The sequence below is a fragment of the Caretta caretta genome, chromosome 2, assembly GCF_965140235.1.
Source record: "Caretta caretta isolate rCarCar2 chromosome 2, rCarCar1.hap1, whole genome shotgun sequence".
NCBI classification, from domain to species: domain Eukaryota; kingdom Metazoa; phylum Chordata; order Testudines; family Cheloniidae; genus Caretta; species Caretta caretta.
The window spans coordinates 251,227,455-251,244,205 of NC_134207.1; the positions used below are offsets into that span (position 1 = coordinate 251,227,455).

The 16,751-nt window shown below is 40.4% G+C and overlaps 1 protein-coding gene across 1 annotated transcript in view; it reads left to right on the forward strand.

The window, feature by feature from the left end:
* LMBR1 (limb development membrane protein 1) overlaps nucleotides 1-16,751 on the forward strand; it is a 151,030-nt gene that overhangs the window by 35,826 nt on the left and 98,453 nt on the right. Inside the window, exons 3-4 of the mRNA XM_048837603.2 lie at nucleotides 3,203-3,242; nucleotides 12,095-12,234. Of these exons, the coding sequence (XP_048693560.1) occupies nucleotides 3,203-3,242; nucleotides 12,095-12,234 (180 nt within the window). The remainder of the gene's footprint in view (nucleotides 1-3,202; nucleotides 3,243-12,094; nucleotides 12,235-16,751) is intronic.

The window sequence follows — 16,751 nt, forward strand, 5'->3', positions numbered from 1 at the left end:
CAAGCCTCATGCTAACTGCTGAGGCCAGTGTCTTACAGGATACAAGTCTGTAGGTTCCGTGCATTACTGCTAAATATAATAAAGCAGAATTTAATGCAAAGCAGTGAATATAATAGAAGTAAGCTGGCCCACTGGGCTACACACCTTACCTGCTGGGTTTGTAGAGGGAAGTAGTGGCTTTCTTTTAAAAGAAGTCTTGATTTTAGTGGCCCCAGTGCTCAGAAGCAGATCTATTTCAGCATTCTTCCTAAACCTGTTTCCTACAAAACCACCCTCCTTGTCCCCAGTCCTTGAAGGAAATAATAGATCATAGATTCTAAGGTGAAAAGGGACCTTTGTGATCATCTAGTCTAATGTCCTGTATAGCACAGGCATAGAACTTTCTCAAATTAATTTCTAGAGCAGTGGTTCTCAACCTTTACAGACTACTGTACCCCTTTCAGAAGTCTGATTCATCTTGCATACCCCCAAGTTTCACCTCACTTAAAAACTACTTCCGTACAAAATCACACCAAAAACTACAAATGTGTCACAGCACACTATTACTGAAAAATTGCTTACTTTCTCATTTTGTCTGTATGAAATTATAGTTTGTACTGATTTTGTTAGTGCTTTTTATGTAGACTGTTGTAAAACTAGACAAAGATCTGGAGAAGTTGATTTACCCCCTGGAAGATCTCTGCTTACCGACAGGGGTTATGTTTATCCCTGGTTGAGAACCACTGTCCTAGAGCATATCCTTTAGAAAAACATCCAATCTTGATTTAAAAATCATCGGTGAGAAAACTGTATTCCTCAGGATGATGCCAGCTACATGCACGCTTCTCTTAACAGTTCAGGTAGCCAGTGCGAAAGGGCAAACATGGCTAATTGCTTAACGCTGCTCCACAGCCCTGAATTTTCTTGTTAGGTTTCATTCAGAAGAAGGGTTTACTAGTCTGTGACTGCAACACTTTGCATCATGGATACTAAGCCTAGCCAAAGGGCAGCTTGAGTATTGGAAGACGGCTTCCACTCTGGCTGAATGTCTTCACTAGGATTCCTGTAGATCTTTCATTTTCAAGTCTTTCCAGTGTAGTAATTTCTTTCCTTTACTGTTTTTACAAGCTACTGTATATCTCTCAAAATGGGTGTTGTGAAAGCACAAAAAGGCTTACAGATGGGCTTGCCTTCCTTTTCTGCCTAATTTAATCAGCCAGAGACCACTATCTAGTGCTCCTCTGAGTTGATTGTGTTTGCGTACTTCTTATACCAGCTTTAAGGACAGTAACAACATACTGACTGGATGACTATTCCATGTGCTGCAAAAACATAAAATAGATCCCTACAACTTCCAGCAAATTTTTCCTTCCTGTGCCCTTTACAAAAATCCTTTCATTTAAGAGATGCCCCGTAGGAAACAGTTTGCAGACAGTTGTTTTATGTCAGAGTTTTGGTTGAAATTGAAGAATATGCTATGTAGTTCTAAATATGTAATTGTTAATTTACATGCAGGTAGAAGTCAACTTTAGCATCTTTGTCATTACACAAAGGACTCTTTAACTCAAAACACTTTCCTGCAACAATCAAAAGAACCTACCAAATGTCCACAAGCTGAATTATTTTTATATTAATTCCATAGGAAGATATACATTTATAGAAAATTAAAGTTGCCTGGATAAGCAATCAAAATTGGAAACTCCAAAGTCATGATTGTACAGTTGTACCAATGAGCAGTTTGATAGTTGTAATAGTTTCATCTCAGACAAAAGAACTCAAATTTTTTTCCTTTATTAACTTGCTTGCCACTTCTACCACAAGCTGTTGAGGATTGGGCCATGGCTTTCTTTTAAGCATAAATAACTGTCTGTATTTAATTTTGGGAGACAAGGTCCTAATGTAATGATTGCCCTGTCAAGAGCACAGAGGCTATACGCGCTACTTGCATGGAATTCTTTTGTCGGAGTGTGAAGCAAGCCTGTTACTGGACACATCCAAATTTGGAAATGTATTCAGGTCTGCTGTGGACAGGTTTTGTGCATTCTTTTGCCTGGAAAATAATTCACAATGCAGGATGGGCAACATGGAGAACTTGAAGGGGATAGAAAAAAAAACTGACTTGAAAGTGGAATTTCATTTCTGGAGGCCACATCATAAAAAGCGGGCTGTGGTTGTCCATAAGGTTATGAAGGAGAACAAGAAAGAAGTAAAGATTCCAAGCTGAGTGGTAGCCCATCATAAATAGGAGGAATACCTAAGGGATAAGAGAAGGAAAATTCTCTAAAATGCCAGAAGAGAAACCCAGAGGCTCATGGAGGAATTAAGACTAGGTGAGAGGTGCTGGTATCACTTCTGGTAGTCAAAGACAGGTTATTACTATTGTTCTGATGTATTTTTCTTTGTTGTACATGTGTGTGCTGTTTTTCACTGCATATAAAATTCACAACTGTTTTTCCAAGACTGGGTGTTTCTTGTGTATTTTTAGCCTGTATTCTTACGATGTATTCAAACCCATTTTCCCCTCAACTTGTTTGAAGGCTGTTTGTAATTTTAAGGAAGAGTAGTGATGTAGAAAGGAATTTCCTGTCATGACTATCCTCCAAACGCACTAATTTAATCTTACAAGCCATCAAAGAGGTAACCCTTAGGTCTTGTCTACACCATGCAACTTTTAGCGACAAGTCAGCATGTGTAAACCCTATTTGTCGGTACTTTGTTGGCACTTTTGCTGACAAAATACTTCCAGACACGCGAGCGGCATTGGCTTTGTCAGCAGGAGAGTGCTCCTGCCGACAAAGCCGCATTGACACTGCCACTTGCATCGGCAAAACTTTTGTCTTTCGTGGGGGGGCTTTACGTACCTATGAAAGACAAAAGTTTTGTCGACAACTTCGCAGTGTAGACATATCTTTAGTCCTGAGCAATGCTCTTTAATTGTCTTGATTGAAGAGATTAAGAAACCAGTGAAGGGAGTGTAAAAGTGGAGGGAAAGCAGCACTAATTTTTATTAAGAAAAATATTCTTTCAGGAAAACTAATGGAAATGGGTAACATTAATTTACAAAATGTATGTCTAATACAGAATACAAAAATAATGGATTTGGATTTAGTAATGCAAAATTTTTGATCTGACCTATAGTTTTTCTGTTTTAGTAACTTATTTTCATCTTTCTTTTAGTTTCTACAGCTACCTATATATAAATCTGCTATAAATTATTTTTCAGATGAGCAGGAGGATGAAGATGCCATTGTCAACAGAATTTCGTATGTACATTTCTTAGTTCCTTGATATAATTAAATTTGCAATAATGTAAAATGTAAACAGGCAAAATTGTCTGCATAGTGTTTACTGCACATGGGCAGAAAAACATTACAGCTTTTCTTTAAGCAGTTATTTTAGAGCATTGCCTTATGGGTGGGGGGAACCCTGCTTCTGGGAGCACCCATTTAGTTATTCACCTGTAGTTTAGAACATAGGTTGTAATGGATGCATGCAGAATGGCAGACTGAGGCAGGTTATGAACACAACTTTTTTATTCCCCATTCGCATAAACTCTTTATTCACTTTCCTTATTAGTTTTAGGTCATGTCTACACTACAGAGTTAAGTCAACGTAAGTTATGTTGACTTTCATAAGTCACTAATAAGATTGGTTGCGCACGTCCACACAATGCTCCTTGTGTTGGCTGAGCACATCCACAGTCATTGCTCTTGCATTGACAGAGAGAGCGTTGCATTGTGGGTAGCTATCCCACTGTGCAACTCGCCAACCTCTGTACCCTTCTGCTGCTGGGAGTTCTGGAAACAGGTTTCAGTGCATCATTGGGACATGATGTAGTTCTTTCCGTCCCATCATTCCATGGGCTTATTACTTCCTACTTTCAACAGCCCTTGTAAACTCTGCACCCGCCATCTCTGCCGGACAGCATGGATCCTGAGCTGCTGACCATTCTGGTGATGAGCATTATGAACACTACATGGCTGGACCTGCAGTATTTCATGAGCTGTGAAACAGAATGAATCGGGACATGCCTGCCTTGCTTTCTGCCAGGGAACAATAATTGAAGATTGCTGCTGGCATTCACTGAACAGCTTGCCACGGTGGTACTGGGCTTGGGAAACAAGCACTGTGTGCTGGGATTGCATAGTGATGTACGTATGGGATGATGAGCAGTGGCTGCAGAACTTTTGGATGCGCAGAGTCACCTTTCTGGAACAATATGCAGAGCTTGCTCCAGCTCTCTGGCACAAGAACACCAAAATGAAAGCTGCCCCCATCATGGAAAAGTGAGTGGCAATCACTATGTGGAAGCTGGCAACTCCAGACTGCTATTGGTCAGTCATGAATCAGTTTGGAGTTCGAAAGTCCACCGTGGGGGTGTGTGGTGATGCAAGTGTGCAGGGCCAATAATCACCTCCTGCTACAAAGGACTGTGACTCTTGATAATGTACAGGAAATAACTGATGGCTTTGAGACAATGGGATTCCCTAACTGTGGTAAGGTGATAAATGGAACACATCTCAATTTTGGTCCCCGACCATCTTGTGACAGTGTACATCAACCAAAAGGGCTACTTCTCCATGGTCTTACATGCGCTGGTGGAGCACTGGAGATGTTTTACTGACATAAATGTGGGGTGGGTTGGGGAAGGTGCAAGATCTTTTGGAACACTGGACTATATAGAAAGCTGAATGCTGGGACTTTCTTTCCAGAACAGAAGATTCCAATGGGGGAAGTGAAAATATGCCCATAGTGATCCTGGGAGATCCCGCCAATCCCTTGCTCCCATGACTCATGGAGGCTTACACCAGGAAGCTAGACAGCAGCAAGGAGAGCTTCAACAACAGGCTCAGCAGGTGCCAAATGACCTTTGAATGTGCCTGTGGCTGATTAAATGGTCGCTAGAGATGTCTTTTTGGCTGGATAGACCTCAATGAGGAAAATATTCTGATGGTCATTGCAGTCTGCTGTACGCTACCTAATAGTTGCGAATCAAAGGGGGATAAGTTTCCCCAGGGGTAGACTGCTAAGGCTGATGTATCTGGTTGCTCAAAATCAGCAGCCAGCCTAAGGGCAATTAGAGGGGCACAGCAGAAGGCTGTTTGAATTAAGGAGCCTTTAAAGGTGCATTTTGATGATGATTCCCAGTAATGTGTCTTTGTGTGTTGCATTTGGCCAGGCAATGCTTACTTGCCACCTGGAATTACTCCTGCAGTGTTTTGCTTCCTGAGCGTTAATTGCAAGGAGCAAATATTCCTACCTATAGCCATTGTGTTTGATGGTTAGCACTGACTGATGTCTGTATGCATGTCACAAATAAAGACTCATTTTATTTCAAAGACTCAAGTTTAATAACAGGATAAACTACAAACTTTTGGTCAAACAGGGGACATGCGAAGAGGAACAGTTTCATGGTGAGGGCCCGCACAGCTGGATGTAAGTACAGCTTTTGTTGGAAAACCAGTCCCTAGGTGTGGAGTGCATGTGGTACTGTGAGGGACCAGGAACATGCAAGGAATGTGGTGGGAGAGTTTGGGGAGGGCATGGACTGGAGTTCTGTAGTGGCTGGAGTGGGAGTTGGGCATGGATGTGCTCAGATTGCAGGCTAATGAGGACCTTCAACATTTCTGTCTGGCCCTCCAGGAGCTTTATCATCCGCTCCTGCCCCTGTGTCCTTTCCTGGCTATCCAGCCTGAGTCTTTCGTTGATTGTCTCCCTCCATGCTCTTGTTTCTTCATATGCTGCATCTGTTGACCGCAGCACTTCACAAAACATATCCTCCTTACTTCACCTGGATTGGCGCCTTACCTGACAGAGGTGCTCCACCGGTATAGAGGAGTGGTTCCTGAAGAGCACATCTGCAGAAGCCAAAGAAACAATGAACAGAGACAGTATTGTGAGTGCGTTCACAGCCGTGAATCACAAAAGTTACACACACCTCTTTCTCACTATCCTTTGTCTAGCACACAGGCCAGCACAAGTCCCAGATACGATGAGTTTAGGGGGAGAGTTGGGTGGGCAAGGGAAATGGGCAAGAAGGGACAAAGGGTGGTTTGCAAAGGGGGTTACTGTAAGTGGCTAGGGAGCCTATTCTGAATATTGGTACCCTTTTCCACAGTCTAGGCTATTGAACCAGATATCTCACCCCTAAGGGTAACCCAAGATGCAGGGGTGTATCTCCTGCATGTGTGTGGCTTCAGTCTGGCTCGGTATGCTGCTTGCCTGTGTGCTGCTCTGGTTCCTGCAGAAATAATTGCCAGGTGGCTCAGAAAAGTTTCCTACAGCTGGGGAGAAACAAGGCAGTTCTCCCAAGGAACTTTAGGCAGAGGATTGCAGAATACCTAACAGAAAAGTTTCGTAGAGATCACTGTGGAGGATTCCAGGTACTTCTCTGTGTACGTTAATAAACTTTTCTGCCGTGGCCCCACTGTGTAGATAGACAGGCTCTGTTGCTAATTTCAGGCCCTTATCCCTCCTGTACCATATAACAAAATACATCAGAGCTCAATCTCTCACTGTGCAGTATCAAAGCAAAATGAGCACTTACCAGAGCTCCCCTCTCCTGCATCCTGCGCACCAGAGTTGGAGTGCTAGGACTGACCAGACTCCTTCGGAGTGGAAAAGAGGTCCTGATTCGCCGCACCCCTGGATGACTCTGCCATGTGCTCCACATCATCCTCCAGCTTCACTTTCTCTTCCACTACTTCCTTGTCTGGGTTGAGTCCACTAGATGCTGCCATCAGTCCCCCGAACTATCCATGGGGCTCTTGGTGGTGGAGGTGGGGTTGCCACCGAGGATGGCATGCAGCTGCTTCTAGAAGCAGCGTGTCTTTGGTGCCGCACCTGAATGACGGTTGGCCTCCCTTGCCTTCTGGTACACCTGCCTCAGTTCCTTGATTTTAGCACAACCGTTCTGCGTGTCCCTCTCTTGCCCCTTTTCATGCATGCTTCTAGCAATCAGCCTGTAGTTATTGAAATTCTTATAGTTGGTGCAAAGCTGCAACTGCACAGCCTCCTCTCTGCATATACTCAGCAGATCCAACAGCTCTGGTGTGCTCCACAGGGGAGAGTGTCTGCTGCAGAAAGCCGGCATCATCAGCTAGGAAGATGCTGTGTAAACTGTGCAAGCCAAGCAAACAGGAGAGGAATTTCAAAACTTCCCAGGCCTTTGAACGGGGGAGGAGTGCCGACCTGTGAACCTTCTGGGCAACAGAGTTCAAACTGCGGTTGTGAAGGGCATTATGGGACACCTGGAGGCAAATTAGGGTGATGTAATCAAGTGAGGTGTCTACACTGACACTGCGTTGCTCTAACTACGTTGCAAAAAGCTCTCTGCCACTCGACGAGGTGATTTTATTATGTCAGCATAGCTGGGGAGTTACATCGGCAGGAGGAGCATTTCAATGTGTACACCTCCACTGTATTGTCAACGAAAGCTGGCTTTTGTCTACAAAACTGAGTAGTTTAGACAAGGCCTTAGTTAACTCTGACTCTCACCTAACTGAAGTCCAACTGTCCTCATTATTTTCCCTCTCTTTATTCACTATTCCCCTGCTGATTTATTCGTTTTCTTTCTTCCTCTGTCCAGATCCCTCTCTCCCCTCTTATTTACTTTATCCCTTCCTTCCCATTCTTAATATTGTCAACCCCACTCATTCAAAAATCATGTGATTAGCTTAGATACCATGAGATTTTTAAAAAATAGCAAATTGAGGATTCTCTTTGTTTGCCTTCTGGTGTTTAAGTCTTTTAGCATTTCATGTTTTCATGCACTTCTCTACAGCTGTGAGGGCTATAAACTATGTATAAATGAAAGCTGAGATTCCCACATAACAAGACTCCAAGAGCTGCAGCTTTAGGAAAAAACATCTACTACTGTGGTACTTGCAGTAAAATCACAAGAGTTAGCAGCACTCCATTCTCTCTTGCCCTCTCCTATGCTCATTCACACACTGTTTCCCTCCCACTTACATATGAATACCACAAGGACTGACCCCACTAAAAATGCATCACTAGGCATGCCACTAAATGACCATGCCTTTGCAATTTAAAAGCGTAACTTTACTGTATTCTCTTGTTACGCGTTCTTTCCCATTTCTGGCTCTACTCCACTTTCCTTCTTTCATTGTTTTGAGTGTGGTGTTTCTTCTTTTTCTTGTCTTGCCACCCTCCTCCTTTCATAGATTCCCCCCCACATATTGTCTCCTGTTCTGTCTTCTTTCTCTCCCCATTTCTTCCTAAAGACTACTTTACCTCCTTTTCTTGTACTTCTTTTTAGTATCTTGTCTTATTCTCTTCTTCAGGGCCACTGCATGCCCACTTTCACACACACCTTCAAGCATATGTATTGATCCACTCCCAGGCAGTGGGGAAGTAACGGGCTCCATGAAGACATAAGGGTGATCAGTTGGGTAGAGCTCCTTGCATTACTGGGGACTGAGTTGTAGTTATTTTGTTGTGGACAATGCAGAGGATTAACTTTTTAGAATGTTCTAAATAAGCTGTCTAAATAACTGAAACAAGAGACCACATTTGTCATAGCACAGTAATTTAAACTTTAGATGTAGACAGGTTATTCCCACCTTAAGTTTTTGATATTAAATGGATGCTCAAGTGTGTGTGTAGATATAACATTTGACTCATAGTTTCACTTTCTGATCTGACAAGTATTATGGGAGTTTTTTTTGGCAACTAATCATTGTTAGGCTTTAATGGTATTCTATAGTGTGATTTTTTTTTTTTTTTTTTTTAACCCACTTGGGTACCAGAAGGGATTTTGCTCAGGCCAAGACCAGGGCTCTCTGCTGTAAGGACAAAAACATCTGACGAAGTTACTCCTCCTGTCTGGCTTGATGCCAGGTATCAAAGATTTTTTTCAAATACTTCTAGTCTTTCCTCGGTAGGTGTTACAGGAAAGATCACCCTTAATATCTTAGCACATAGTTTTACCTTAAACACTTACCTAATATATAAATAAATGTGTAAATGACCCAAGACTGAGGACGAGAAGGCTTTATACATTTAATTTCAGCATAACATTATTTATGCATTTATCCTATTTTCATGTAACTCTTATTTTTATTCTTTTTTCAGGCAAAATCTTCTCTGTTCCTGCCAGAAATATATATAATTGTAAAAATTACCCAAATTATTCCATTCCAAATATGTTTTAACCATTGCTTCCACTGAAGGACAACTAAATGTGGCTCTTTCAGTTGTTTGTCCTGGTGTTTGGAGAAATCCCACGAGGCCTCTGTTGCAAGTCAAATCAGTACAGTAATCATCCCAAACTTCAACTAAAAATAAATTAATTTTACTGTCCATTTAAACTTTCATATGATCTGCTTTATAGTTAAACATTTCACTGAATAATTAGCATTAAAGTGATTGTCTTGTTCAATATTTTAAAAACATAATATGTAATACTTGTGACTGTTACATTAAGCACGCAAATGCACTCACAAAAACACACCTAATTAATCACTGTGGGTTTTGATAATATTGAAGAACTTAAATGTTCATCTCCTTAAAAGAAGTACTTTTCAAAAAAGATCTTAAATAGCAGGTCTTGTTCACAAAGTCCCTTGACTTTGCACTGTACCCTTTTCTGATTTATTGGCTTATTATAATCAATTTCTTCAGTTATCTCTGAAGATTGCCACTGTATGGCGTCATATGCCTTAGCTTCCCAATTCTGTGCTCTCTTTGCCACTGGACTTTTTTTCCCCCTCTTCCTCTCCTTACCCAAAATAAACACCAAATCATGTTTGGGAGAGCTTCTTGAGCTGTGACTTTGCTTTATTTCCATTGTTAGGCTTCTGGAACTAAGTTCTTAGCTGAATTCAGGATGTATTCGTGCAATTTAGCATTTCTTGCTATTGAATTTTTCTTTAAATTGATTAACAGATGTCAGTGTCACTTTAGTTCCCTTCCTCTTAAATGGAAAACATTTTGAAAAGATACAATCTTTTGTTGCTGATGGTCTATTTTTGAGCAACCAACAATTTTTTACTTCCACCCTGTTCCTTTACAAATGTGAAATAGCTTTTTTTTGCTATTTGTTGTGGGCTTGAAGATATTATGAAACAGTTTTCAAATTTCTCAGCACTCTCCCTTATGCTTGTGGTAGGGTGCTATATGCCATGCAGTGGTACTTCTCCAGCAGTACGGGCATGCTGCGGGAGAGGGACATGTTGCTTATTTCACAGTGAAAGTGTGAAGGTACTGCTGCATTTTTTAGAAACCACACTTCCCCTACCAGTAGTGAATGACACCCGCTTTGAATCCAAAAAATCACTTAAGTGTTATTGAAAAACATATCTGAGAAACAATGTGAAATACTAAATAAGTATAACTAAGAATTTCAGACTTTGCTTTCTAGTTTTGAGAGATTGTGGGTAATTAGTGAAAGGGCTTTCTTGTAGAGAAAAGATTAATTGCAGACTTTAGACTTAGGCTATTTTATTTTGCCTTGCTGACCGGTTTATTCCAGCCTCCTTACTTGCTTTTCAGGCGGTTACACTCTGCGTTTATGAGGAACTTCTTCAGTAAATTACAGATTAACTAGATAGACAAGGTGGGTGAAGTGTATATATCTCACCAACCAAAATTGGCCTTTTAAAATATAATACCTCACCCACCTTGTCTCTGTAATATCCTGGGACCAACACTGCTACAACTCTGCATGCAGCATAGATTAACTAGCTTGCATCTGTGAGAAAATGTACGTATTCTAGCCAGGCTGTCTGTTTTGTACCTGTGGTACCTCAGTTTTGGATTTGGAATCTTCAAGTGATATTTGTTTTTTGTAAAATTATAAGGTAAGGTAAGTAACTGAGTACAAGACAATATTTTTTATGCTAGCTAAATTTTAATGTTAACTTCTTTCACTAAATTTGAATCCATAAGAATTGCTCAGTGTATGTATACATGTAATATAAGCTGCCTTCTGTTCTAATGATCTTAAACTCTCTTGTTCATTAGCTTTGAATGCTTGTTATCTTTAATTAAACTTTAACTTCACAAACACACAGGTTGATACTGCGTCACATATAGTAATCATCAGAATTTTGGTTAAAGAAAACTAACACTGTACGATTCTGGATGGCTATACCTCCATTTAAGACCACTTCGTAGTACAACAAATTGACTGTAGTGGAAATACTTGTAAACAATGACTGTGGGAACAAGTAAGAGTTTGTAGAAATGGACCCTCTCTTTGTGAGAGGGTGGGGGAGGGAGAAAATAATTCTACAGTCAAACAATATAGTTATTGACACTTTCCCTGTAAGTGTCTTAGTCCAATATATATCTTAATTTTCAGTTATGCTGTTCAGAAAATTATTATAGAGTTCCATTTTAGTGTCAAACTTACACTTGAATAAAATTTTTGGTTGGCGTTGTGTTCTTGAAAAGGGTATAATTCTGTTAAAAGCGAAAAAATGGCACTTACTCCAATTGTTTTTGGAGTATTTCAGATCAGTATACCTTTCCCTTCAAAATTTTAAATGCTTATTTTATTTTTAGTTGAGATTTCCCTTCATTCTATTATCTAGCCAACAAAATAATCTTTAGCCCATCAAATGATGATGGGTCCATGCTTTGTATGGAAAGAAACACCGTAAATCTACAATTGCATGGTTAAATAGTCATGTTCAGTTGTGATCCTGTTGACATTTTTAGTGATTAATAGTTGCATTAATTCACTTTGAACCAGTGAGTGGTATCTTTCAATCGCTCCTTCTGTTAATCTCACCACTTTCCTTAGTAGTCTTAAGGAAAGGTATATTGTCCCAAGGTATTATATGTTGAAATACTTAATTGAGCTTGGATCATGAATGTATTCCAACCCTAGAGAAGAAAAGTCCTAATATTTTTTTCAAGAATGAATTATTTTCATTTATATAATTTTGATAATTCTGTAAACCACCTCATATCTGAAAAATAAAGATGTAGCGATGTATTTTTGTAAATATGACCTTTCAAAATATGTGCATTTTTGTAGTGTAAATTGATACATTTTTGTGATGAGCCCCATGAATTAGGTTAACTACTTTGTTGTTTGAAACATGTTATTTTATGGGCAGTAACAATGATACATTTGTTTGACTTCCAGGCTGTTTTTGAGTACCTTCACTCTTGCAGTTTCAGCTGGTGCCGTCCTGCTTCTACCTTTTTCAATAATCAGCAATGAGATCCTGCTTTCTTTTCCACAAAACTACTATATTCAGTGGTTAAATGGCTCTCTAATTCATGGTTAGTACTTGCATAATGTAATTAAAAGCACATTTTAACAGTTAACACCACTTCCAGTGCATATTCTGGTTTTGAGTGATCCTTTTGTTTTTAATATACTTACTGGCATAATGGCTCAAAATTGTAAATGTTCTTGATTTATATGCCATTGATAAATTAGGCATTTGTAATCTAATGCACAGCAGCAAATTTACAAGTCATCACCATTCTGGCTTTTTGAGGGTTGTGTTGACTAAGGGAAGGCAACACAAAAGCTTCTGTTCTTACATACAGAAACATGTATAGCATAAGAACTGCTTTTACAGGAAGCTAAGTAACTTGGAAATGTGAAAGAAAAGTCTTATGACACCTGTAGGTATAATGTTCAGTGAGCTAAAGAGGGATATGGAGGAAAAAAATAGTTTATTTATTCAAATGCGACTAGCGGTTCATACAAGAAACTTGTCATCTACAATGGATGGATTGAGAAGCAGTGACTTTTAGCTGCTTTTATTTTTAAAAGTAAATCATGTATATAAAATTATATATTTTGATCTTGCCACATTTATTATGGTATTTTGTTAAAGTGAAATTGTTCAATGTAGAGTCTTGTCTCCCTGTGTGTTGACAGTGTCTAGCACTTTGGGCGCTGCCAGAATTCAAATAATGGTAAGCGTGCTTAGTGCTCTACAGATATATAGTTGCTGTAGTTCCGAGCAGCTAACATACTGCAATGAGAAGATACATCTTGGTGAGGAATTGGTGATTGTCATTGGATTTAGATGTATTAATTGAGGAAAAAACATACCTTGTGATATCAGGGGGCAACTTGCTAATAGAAAAGATAGCTATTTGCTGAGTTATCAAAAAGCAGAGGTACCTAGTTCTTCTTTAGACAGTGTGATGGACAATGTTGAGGCTTAAAATTGATACGTGGTTCTGAAGTCCCAATATTTTAAAAGGTAAACTTTCTAGTTGGTTAAGCTTAGAGTGTAGTATCTCTTAAGTGAATTTGAGACAAGCTGTTGCTTCCTGGTATTGAGAATTTCCGTGTTTCACTAACCTGAGTCAGTTATGCCCCTTTATTTCTGCTCCATGCTGAAAGCCATTGTCTCTGAACATGTAACTCCAAGCTCTGCATCTAACTAGGGCAGTTTCATTTTCCATGCAATATCCCTATCCTTTGCATGTGACAGGCAGTGATGCAGTATGGTCAGGTAATGGGGCCTGATTAGGCTTGGAATTTAGAAATCCCAGAACCAAACCCCATGCATCCGGTACAGAGCAGTTCTTGCTTTGTGCTCCTCTCAGCTGCACCAAACCACCCAATCAGAGGCAATACATCTGGCTCACTGATATGATGCTTTTGGTTGCCAGGCATTGTGTAGGCTCTGTGACCTCCTCCAATGAGACTTGTTGTAGAAGATTAGATATGCTGGCCTGAAGTTTTACTTGCCTGTGTTTGCCTACATGTTGGTTCCATTTCCTCCTTATCATCATCTTGTGCCTTGCTTTTAACCCCCTTCTTAATTCTTGAGTCCTTCACCCACTTATTACTGTGTCTTTTCACCTCTACATCAGGAATGGTTTTCCTCTTCATCTGTGACAAGCATCCCACCCTTTCCTTCTTCAAATCCCTCTAAACTCTGTACTCTGACTTAGACTTTGTTCACCTGTCTCTCTGGCACCATCTAACCTTGCTTTTGTATGTTAATTGTAAGTTAACTTTAAAAAACAACCCCCCCCCTCAAAAAAAAAAACAACAACAAAAAACACACACAAACAGAACCTCTAAGATATTTGCAGCAAACTAAATATTCTGGCTCTTGGAACATATTAAGGCAGCATTCCCTTTCTCTTTGTTTCCTTCATTTCTTCTCCCACTTTTCCAAAATTAGTTGACATTCTTCTTATGTTACCTAGCTTTGATTAATTTTATGTCTCTACTGACATGCAATACTTTACAGATGTAAGACCATCATTCCTTGTCACCCTATTCTTAAAAAAAAAAAAAATTGGATTTTAATTCCCAAGGGAAGCAGGAATATACCATGTAGAGCAGCTCTTTCGTTCTCTACCTACAGTCAGCCACATAGATTTTTAACCTTTTACTAAATACTAAATGAGAACAATAATCCTGTCAGAGAGCAAATACTCCCTCCCCTGGCTGAAGGGGAAATGTGAAAAATTTGAGCAAAAATCATTCTGCTGCTTTTGTATAGGAGAACAGGGGAAAAATATTTCCTATATAATTTAAAATTATAATTTAAAAATTCTTTTAGAAGAGCTGTAGCACCAAAATGGCTGAGGTTGAAAAATTGAAATTTGGCAAGGAATAGCTCTCCTTTAGGAGAAGTGCCTTTGAATTTTCCAGTAAATATTTTGTTTTGATTTGACTAAGGCCATGTCTACACTACCAGCTAAATCGGCACTGCTGCACTCGATGCAGTGGTGTCGATTTAGTGGGTCTGGTGAAGACACGTTAAATTGGTGGAAGAGTGCTCTCCCATCTATTTGTGTACTCCACCTCCCCGAGAAGCGTAAGGGACGTTGGCTGGAGAGTGTCTCCCATCAACACAGCACAGTGTAGACACCGCAGTAAGTGGATCTAGCTCCGTGTACTTCAGTTATGCTATTCATTTAATTGAAGTAGAATCATAGACTTTAAGATCAGAAGGGACCATTATGATTATCTAGTCTGACCTTCTGCACAATGCAGGTCATGGAATCTCACCCACCAACTCCTGTAACAAACCCCTAACTTATGTCTGAGCTACTGAAGTCCTCAAATCATGGTTTAAAGACTTCAAGGTGCAGAGAATCCTCCAGCAAGTGACCCGTGCCCCATGCTTCAGAGGAAGGCGAAAAACCCTCTGCCAGTCTGCCCTGGGGGAAAATTCCTTCCCGACCCCAAATATGGTGATCAGCTAAACCCTGAGCATGTGAGCAAGACTCACCAGCCAGACACCGAGGAAAGAATTCTCTGTAGTAACTCAGATCCCACCCCATCTAACTTTGGGCATATCTACTGCTAGTAGTCAAAGATCAATTAATTGCCAAAATTAGGCTATCCCATCATATCATCTCCTCCATAAACTTACCAAACTTACTCTTGAAGCCAGATATGTCGTTTGCCCCCACTGCTTCCCTTGGAAGGCTGTTCCAGAACTTCACTCCTCTGATGGTTAGAAACCTTCGTCTAATTTCAAGTCTAAACTTCCTGATGGCCAGTTTATATCCATTTGTTCTTGTGTCCACATTGGTACTGAGCTTAAATAATTCTTCTCCCTACATGGTATTTATCCCTCTGATATATTTATAGAGAGCAATCATATCTTCTCTCACCTTCTTTTAGTTAGGTTAAACAAGCCAAGCTCATTGAGTCTCCTTTCATACGACAGGTTTTTCATTCCTCGGATCATCCAAGTAGCCCTTCTCTGTACCTGTTCCAGGTTGAATTCATCCTTCTTAAACATGGGAGACCAGAACTGCACATAATATTCCAGATGAGGTCTCACCAGTGCCTTGTATAACGGTACTAATACCTCCTTATCTCTACTGGAAATACCTCGCCTGATGCATCCCAAGACCGAATTAGCTTAACTTAGATGGATTAACTGCAGTAGTGTAGACCAACCCTAAGCAAAGAGTTTTGAAAATCTCGCGCTTTGATTAAAATATACTAAATGGACTGTGTGTGTGTGTGTAGCAGGGATCGGCAACCTTTGGCATGCGGCCCGTCAGGGAAATCTGCTGGTGGGCCAGAACGGTTTGTCTACCTGCAGCGTCCGCAGGTTTGGCCAGTCGCAGCTCCCACTAGCCCACGCTGCTTCTCGCAGCCCCTGTTGGCCTGGAACGGTGAACTGCATCCAGTGGGAGCTGCGATTGGCCAAACCTGCGGATGCTGCAGGTAAACAAATGGTCCCAGCCTGCCAGTGGATTTCCCTGATGGTCCGCATGCCAAAGGTTGCTGATCCCTGGTGTATAGTTTAACAATGGTTGATGTGAAAGTAGTAAATGCACTCGTGTAGAACCTAAGTTAGCTGTATATTGCAAAATTTAGTGAAAGTACCTAGTGCGAGCCTGCTCCAAACACCTCTGGAGTCCATGGAAAAATTTAGTGTATTTCAGTGTATCTCTTATTTATTACACAGCTGGCAAAGTAAATGCTTCACAGTTTGTAATGCTTGCTGGAGATGGGCTCCCTCTTGCGGACTTTATTAGGTGTATGCGATCCCTGCTACACACACACACAGAGTCCATTTAGTATATTTTAATCGAAGCGCGAGATTTTCAAAACTCTTTGCTTAGGGTTGGTCTACACTACTGCAGTTAATCCATCTAAGTTAAGCTAATTCGGTCTTGGGATGCATCAGGCGAGGTATTTCCAGTAGAGATAAGGAGGTATTAGTACCTATATATGAGGTGTATGAAAGGTGTACACTTTATTAAGTGTATGTGTATTAGGTGTTCCTATGGTGTCTAGTCACATTATGACATTTCTTTTCTGTTTTCTTTCAAAAGTAATTAGGAAGTGT